The sequence below is a fragment of the Micropterus dolomieu genome, linkage group LG15 (genome assembly GCF_021292245.1).
Source record: "Micropterus dolomieu isolate WLL.071019.BEF.003 ecotype Adirondacks linkage group LG15, ASM2129224v1, whole genome shotgun sequence".
Taxonomy (NCBI): Eukaryota; Metazoa; Chordata; class Actinopteri; order Centrarchiformes; family Centrarchidae; genus Micropterus; species Micropterus dolomieu.
The window spans coordinates 18,597,740-18,605,412 of NC_060164.1; the positions used below are offsets into that span (position 1 = coordinate 18,597,740).

The 7,673-nt window shown below is 42.5% G+C and overlaps 2 protein-coding genes across 3 annotated transcripts in view; one reads left to right on the plus strand and one right to left on the minus strand.

Moving 5' to 3' along the window:
• Window positions 1–2,847, plus strand: part of LOC123984190 (protein FAM13B-like) — a 20,372-nt gene extending 17,525 nt beyond the window's left edge. The window contains exons 20-22 of one of the 2 annotated variants that reach the window (XM_046070939.1): window positions 884–1,098; window positions 1,361–1,462; window positions 1,910–2,847. In XM_046070939.1, coding sequence (XP_045926895.1) covers window positions 884–1,098; window positions 1,361–1,462; window positions 1,910–2,036 — 444 coding nt within the window. In that variant the 3' untranslated portion in view covers window positions 2,037–2,847. Of the gene's footprint in view, window positions 1–883; window positions 1,099–1,360; window positions 1,463–1,909 lie in introns of those variants that run through there. The other variant, XM_046070940.1, reaches the window with a different exon arrangement.
• The window catches only part of LOC123984191 (phytanoyl-CoA hydroxylase-interacting protein-like), a 19,508-nt gene continuing 13,333 nt past the window's right edge, over window positions 1,499–7,673 (minus strand). Inside the window, exon 5 of the mRNA XM_046070941.1 lies at window positions 1,499–4,261. Coding sequence (XP_045926897.1) covers window positions 3,718–4,261 — 544 coding nt within the window. The 3' untranslated portion in view covers window positions 1,499–3,717. The remainder of the gene's footprint in view (window positions 4,262–7,673) is intronic.

The window sequence follows — 7,673 nt, forward strand, 5'->3', positions numbered from 1 at the left end:
ACACACACACATACACACATACACACAGATATTGTAATATAGGCTCTGTGGTCTGATTCCTTGGCCTTGGAGGGAAAATCTGTGTGTTACTAAACCTGGATAAACGCTGACTGATTACCTGTTCCTGTATGTGCAGGAGATGTCCCATTTCCAGATGACTATGGAGAAGACCAGCCTGCAGAAGTGTTTGCTCTACTTTGAGAGTCTGCATGGACGACCAGTAAGACCAGCCTCAGTGGCTCCCCTTATGTTTTACGTGATGACTCCTGTTGTGTCATGTTGTTCTCTTCTCTCTCTCCTTACTCCACTGGCTTCTCTTGTTTCTGTTTTACCACCAATAACAAGGTGGTTCCTATTTGTGTCTCTTTTTCTATCTGCGATTCTTCAGAGTACCAGGCAGGAGCGGACGCTGATGAAATCTTTCTACGATCGTTACCGCCTTCTCAAGCAGCTGCTGCTTTCTTCAGCTGCTGCAGCAGTCATCACGACTATCGTGAGTTGAAAGCTCTCACTCATTCTGAATTTTAAATGAGAGAGGGTTGTCTTGTAGAGAGGGATGTGATCTCTGGAACGACACAAAGCCACTGTATTTCACTGGAGAATCAAACTGACCATGGCTTCTGAGGCAAAAACAGTGTCCTCTAGTGGCCAGATATAAGAGCTACACCAAACTTTTCTATTTATGATAGCAAGACAGATAATTCTGAAACTTATTCTAATAACTAATATTCAGGTGAGTTGTTTTTTTGACTAGGTAGTAGCTAATCAATTGGGATACGAGCCATATCATGACTAACTCCCAACAGGCTGAATAGAGCTATGTCAAATGTTTACTCTGACAGATTAGTTATCCGCTTGTGTGTGTGCGTGTGTGTCTACATAGGAGGAAGAGGAGGGCTCCGATGAAGAGCATCCCAAACAGCAACGTCCCAGGCCGGAGCCCCTCTGGCTGAAATCTCCCAGGCAACTGTCTTCAGATGAGTTGCCGCATCTGCCCTTGCTAGAAATGTCTGAAACACCTCTGGTGTCCCCGCTGGAGGAGGTGAAGGGTCTCCAGCCACAGATCATCACCATGGCAACACTACATGAAGCTTCCAGGTGTGTGTGTATGTGTGTGTGTGTGTTTTTGGGCGGGGGGGGGGTTATGGGTGGGATTAACAGCACAGTGTGATTTCCAATTTATTTTACCACAGAGACCTAGTTGTTTAATCTAATAGCTCTTGCCATTAAGAATGTTTTTTTCAAAATAATAGCTGGAACCTCACATTTCATTTGCTTTAAACTATTTGTTGTGGTAGCTGTGGTTAAGTGCACACATTTGCAGACAATATAAAGGATCTAGGAAATTCTTTCTTCACAGACCAGAATTACTGGAACACCTCAGGATAGCACGATTAGAGAGGCGGAGGCTTCATCAAGTGCTCCGGGAGTTTGAGCACCATTTCTACTTGCAGACCGGCAGGTAAAGGTTACACACACCAATGACACACACAGCAAATCCAAGCTACTTGGCTTTTGAATTTTATTTTTGTCTTTTAATAAACTTGGAACATTTGGTTTTCAACAATGCCTTGTGAAAAACAAAGAAAAAACATCCACAAAAGAAATTCCATCGTAGTGGTACGACAGTGTAATGCACATGTCACGTAACGTTAATACAGCACAGAGCTCAGGAAGAGACGAAGAGATAGATGTTTCCTCTGAACTGTACACATCCTTTGTATTGTACATGTTAGTCCTCCTAAGTAAATACAGTAAGTTTCTGATTACAATACACACTGTACAAAGCTATCTGAGTAAGGCAACATAGGGACTATCAACCAGATATGGAAGCTGCTGCAAGTTGTTTGAAACTACCGAAGTTTTGCCTTTTGTTTGCATCTTTTTTTCCTCCATGTATTGTTAACAGGGCTTGCCAGAAGGAGGACCGTGGACCGATGGCGGAGGAGTACTGCCAGTATAAGAACCTCAAAGCGAAGCTCCGTCTACTGGAGGTCCTGCTCAGTAAACAACAGGACTCAACCAAGACCAGCTGAGTTAACTCACAGTGGGACTTTTATCGAACTTAACAGGACTTCTGAAAAATCTGGTTGTGAAGCCGGTGGTGTCTGGTCTTGTTTCATACCACATTATGTCGATGCACTTTACATGAAGAAAATTGATGGAAATTGGTGACAGTCTGAATTAAATGCTGTTGTTTTAGTCCCCAAAAACACATCCTTTGTCATCCATGGCACATCTTATTATAAACCTGATGTAGCAAGTGTATTTTATGTAGCACTAATTTATGTCAAGGATGAAGAACTGTAACAACTTGATGTTAGTTACATATTAGTCATTTTAAGATCACTGTATGTATATTATGATACTTTGTTACCTGCGTTTCTTCATACCAAAATGCTATTTTGGACAGCTTCCTTCATAGTTAATGTGTGAACTGCATATTTCAAAAATGCTATCTTGGCAAAAACAAAAAAGGTGTAAGCTTAAATGCAATCAATGGGACAATCCTGTAGTGTTTGTGCATGTCTGTTTTGTAGTCCTACATTGTGCTATGATATGCATCAAGAATTTCATGGTTGATCTAAATCGTTCAATTTACATGTTCACCTTGGAAAATATGTGAATGCTGGTGAACATAGGCATTGTAGTGCAAGTTATATCTGCTGTCAAATTTGTGTTTACACCCCCCCCACACACACACACACACTTTGCCTGTATGAAGTTAATTCCACCTAAATGCAGTTGTTGACAATGATCAGAGCTTTTGACATTGTGCACTTCTGGTTTATATAATTTTCTATATATATGAATGTATCAATAAAAATAAATATTTTTTCACATTTATTCTGCTAAACACAGTTTATGGTTCTACTTTCGTTGCACTGACTACAATAAAATAAGAGCGGCTGTTGCAGAAAAGGTTGCTATGGTAGAGGTACCGACAGCTTTCACACTCATGCTGCACAGAACTGCATCATGCTTTTTTTTTTTTTTTAAAGGTTAGCAAGTTAACAACATTTTAGAGGCTGTTGCATTAGTACTGTTAGGATTCCACAGCATTTGTCTGGGTTTTAATACCTTTGGTATAAAGAAAGATGACTTGATGCTGCAGCCCTAGAATATTGTAGTACCAGTCTGTGCCACTAGAAAGAGGTAAAAAGATGTCTGAATTTGTCTACTGTGGAATGAGAACAAAACATTTCTAAAACGAAGAACAGTCAAAGTAATTGAAAACACCAAACTGCTTGTCCACACAGCCAGTGGCATATCAATATTAACAAGGCAAAAGTTGTTAACAAAATATGGGATAACTTAAACAACAGGAAATTGAATAGAAGCAGTCCACCTTTGTTAGTACAGTTAAAGGGTTTGGTCAGTACGCCAGTATTGACTTGCAGGATAGATGGATCTGTGTTGTTGGTGTCCCAGGTTTGGATCGTTCAGTTTAATGTATGTTTTCAACATTTAGGGTAACCCTTTTTGAGATGAGGAGACAATGGTGTCAGAGTGTGTACTTTCTTCTTTTTTTCTCTACACGTCTTTGGGAATGACAGAACAGTGTCAGAGATATGTTGGTGTGCATGTCTGGGAGCGTACTAAATCTGCTGCTTCATGCATGTGTTGGTCTGCTTCATCAGTACATGTGGACTTCCTGTGTGTGTAGAGGTCAATCTCCTCTAGTCCTCCCTTCCCACTCCTACATTCTGCCTTTTCTTAGCGCCCCACACTGATGTTACAGGTCTTGCAGCTGGGGTCCTTCTTGGCATTTACCGTGGACATACTCATCAGCTGATGCCCGCTGATCTCAGCCACCGTGCCCAGCGCCAGGTCTAAAGGCTCCGTGTAGATCACCTCAAGGATGACATCCTGGGCGTGGTGAAACACCAGACTGCCGTCACCCTCTTCACCCTGCTTGCAGGTAAGGAAACGGTTGTTGGTGATGTCGAGCGCAGGAAGCCTCTGCTTACAAAAGTCGTCACCCCTGGAGCCCTTTGGCGCCAGCACCAGGATAACGTAGTGGTAGGCTGTATACATGCAGTAGAAGTCTCCAAAGTACAGGTTGGTGTCAGGGTTGAAGAGCACGTCAGCCCGAACCTCAAAGCGGTGGCGGCCATAAGGGGAGTCCTGCGGAGGCTTGCCTGTGTTGAACTCTGTGTTGCAGCTGAAGAAAATGCCCTCCAGCTTGCCACTGATGGGCGAGCCGTGGCTGCCGCTGTTGTCTTTCACTGACGGCAGCATCCGGTTCTCCTGTACCTCTCTGGAGTTTGGAGTAGAAAAAAAGGAAATAAATTGGCTGTGAACAAATTGCAAACAATAATAGTTATCAATAACTCTCTTGGCCCCCTCAGTAACAAATCTGCACATGGTTTTGTTCTGTAGTTTTTGTGCTGCCCCCTCAGCCAAAGTTGGAAATACTGTCCACAGTGTTTGAGACATTGTGACACATGGGAAAAGGCTGATTAAGATTCAGCCGAATCTCATAACACAATAAACAGAGTGAACTCTTAGAATAGAATACATATCTAGTTTCTATAATTAGCCTAGTCCAGTTTGTCTCACAGAAACCTAGTGAGCTAAAAACAAACACAAATATTTCTTTATCATTGAACATTCAAAGCGATAAATGCTTCTCTGGCAGCTGCATATCTCCACGCAGACTAAATCTAAGCTCCAATGCTCCAATTATGAATTCCAATTATACTAATATCACTCCAGAGGTTGTCATTATATTCATAATGAATACTTTGTTGTGGGCATTATGGAATTATTCAGCTCCCACCCCAGGTCACAGCAGCAAAGGCCTCATGAAGTGGAAATGTCAGTACTGTTACTCCCCACATGATGGTGCACTTTAACAGAAGTACTTCATGCTATCCAGATGACATCATGCTGCAATGCTCTAGCAAAAGAGTGCTCAAAGGCCGAGGCTTCAGTACAGAAACTGTGTGCTTTGTTAGGCGTAGAACATTTACTCCGAGGGAGTGTATGGGGAGAGGATGTTATGAGAAAAAACAGCACATTACAGGAGGATGAGGACTAGACAGGAAGTTGGTAAATAAAAAAGCTAGCACTCACATCAACTAAGTAAAAAATCCAGAATACACTGTAACTGCACGAATGTTTCAGTAAACAACTAAATGGGCTACTCCAGAGATTTTCCTTCTCTGTCAGAACCTCCTCTAACATCAACAGCTTTCCTTTTCCCCATATCCCCTAACAACTGTCTGCTATTGTCTGGCAGAGTTACACAATGCTTTGGCCCTTCACAAAGAGATCACAAGGCAGAAGAAAATATGGCTGTATTTTTTGTTGTACTTGCACTGTATGTGTGCAGAGGATGCTACTGCAAGAACCTATATATGGCTTTATTCGTCAGTGACAGTAAGACAGTAGAGAGAGACGGCAAAGTCAGGGGAGAGAGAAAGAGAGGGGATGACATGGAGCAAAGCCGGACTCAAACCCGCTGTTGTTAGCCTTGATACTCTAACAGGTGAGCTATTGGAGTGCCCCAGTTTGACGTACTTGTGTGGATTTATGGAACTAATTGACATGCTTTATGCTGCTGCACAATTCAACTGAATCTCTATTTTTGCTTCGCTACAAACAGGTTTCTTTAGAGGGAAATAGATTAGCCCAAAAGGAAATGGTCATTATGCTGTTTGCAGACAGAAAGGTGCTGCAGTGAAGTACAAAAATGTCCTGGGATGGCAATTTTATCATTATCAATAATATACTGTCAACATCGCAGTATTGTTATTGTAGCAAAACATTAAAACTACATGCAGAGCAACCTTAGCTTAAAGGTCATATTAGTTCAACATCACAGGGCTCTAATGTCAGTAAGGGCATCAGAAGCTAAAGTTACAGTAACAAGGGGTGACACTGAGTTTGTTGTTAGAAATGTGTGTTCAGGCAAGCTAGTGATTGCGGAAGACATGTGTTAAGGCATCTCAATTATTCTAGAAAAGAAATCCAGACTGTCACTTCCAAGTATTTTTGAACCACAAATGTAGAAAGAACAGCAATGGGCAACAACAATACGCCAAGCTGTTAACCACAAAAATAAGAATTGAATCTTCCTGAATAAGAAGTCAACCCCAACAAGAAATCTGTGATATGGTTATTGGCTCTAGTTACATGTCATTTCAATGCCAAATGCAATAATAATCCTATCAATAGAAAATGACAGTTCTGAAAAAACAAAGTTAGATTTAGATTAGATTAATAATAGATCTGCAAAACTCTGTGAAAATACTGTCCAAAAAGCGTCCAGTGTGATCAAAATTGTACATTAGCAAAACACAGTCTAGATTTTAAAAAGCAAAGAAACTGGAGGGAACGAGTATGTTGTGGTGGCAGCCCGGCTGATGGTGAGTGTCCTGGTTTTTTCTCCTTTTTATCAGTTATTCTGCCTTTTCCTTGGTTTTCTGTTCCCTGCCTGCCTCCCTGTGTTTTCTCCTCTGTGTGCTCTCTCTCTCTCTCCCCCTTTGCTCCTGAGCCCAGCCAACTACCTGTACCTTCATCTCATCAGCCACCTCGTCAGCCTGCCACACCTGCCAGTAATCACCTCATGCCTGTCTGTATTTCAACCCCGGTTTTCCACACCATCCTCGCTTGATCGTCGTTGCTCCATACCCGGTGCCACCTCTTTGTTCAGGCTTTCATGTTTCTTGTTTTTTCACATTTTCCCTGTGCTTTGTCGCCGTCATCTCTAACCCTGTCTCTCTGTCCGTTTCCCTCCCAGGTACACTCACCCTCGACCTCCGTTCAGTCGGCTGCGCTCATCCACCGGCCCTCTCCTCCTCGGACTTCCCCCTCGGTGTCCTCCCTGTTCTCCTACCGCTCCTCGCTTCCTCGGTCCCAGTGTTCCCCGGCTCCCTGGCCCCCAGTCTTCCTGGTTCCCCGTGCCTGTGTTTCCCCGACATCCACCTCTCCCTCCACTCCAGTCCCTCTACCCCTTTATCCCTCAATAAACCTCCTTCCCTCAGAGTGCTGCTTTTGGGTCCTCTCTGTCCCCACACCACACAACTTCATAACAGAGTAAAGCAATACTGACACATATTTAAATACTGCTAAAAACAGCTAAATGCCATTTTCAAACTAACTCTGACATAAAAGTGGTCACATTAATTCGAAATTAAAGAGAAGATCCAAATGAAACTGAAATTATGGACAACATTCACTACATCTCAGAAATAACTAAGGCCAGCTGCCTACCTGGCATGGTCAAAGTATTCTTTATTCTGGTTCCTGTAGAAGACAGAGAAACGCAGCATCCGGCCAGCGATGACCTCTGCCTTTTCCAACAGCTGGTTTAGATGCACAGTGGAATAATCTGGAAAACAGACAGCACATCATGAGCCGCTGATGCGGATGTACAATTGTCATTAGTAGAAATTCAATCATTTCAAGCTGGTTTAGGCAATTTATTTCAGAGACATTTTTGTTTTATTTGTTTAAATTCTCTTTACATCCTGACAGCAATCAATACATCAAATGACACAATAATGAGGCTGTCACAAGACTGTAATAACGTTGACTGTCTACCTACCTACCTGTGCGCGTTGCACTGCACATGAAAATGTGTTTTGGGGTAGTGGCTTTGTAGGGAGTTGGTGGTATTTTTTTGGTTAGATACTTTAAAAATCTAGCAGTCTCTTGCTGGCTCT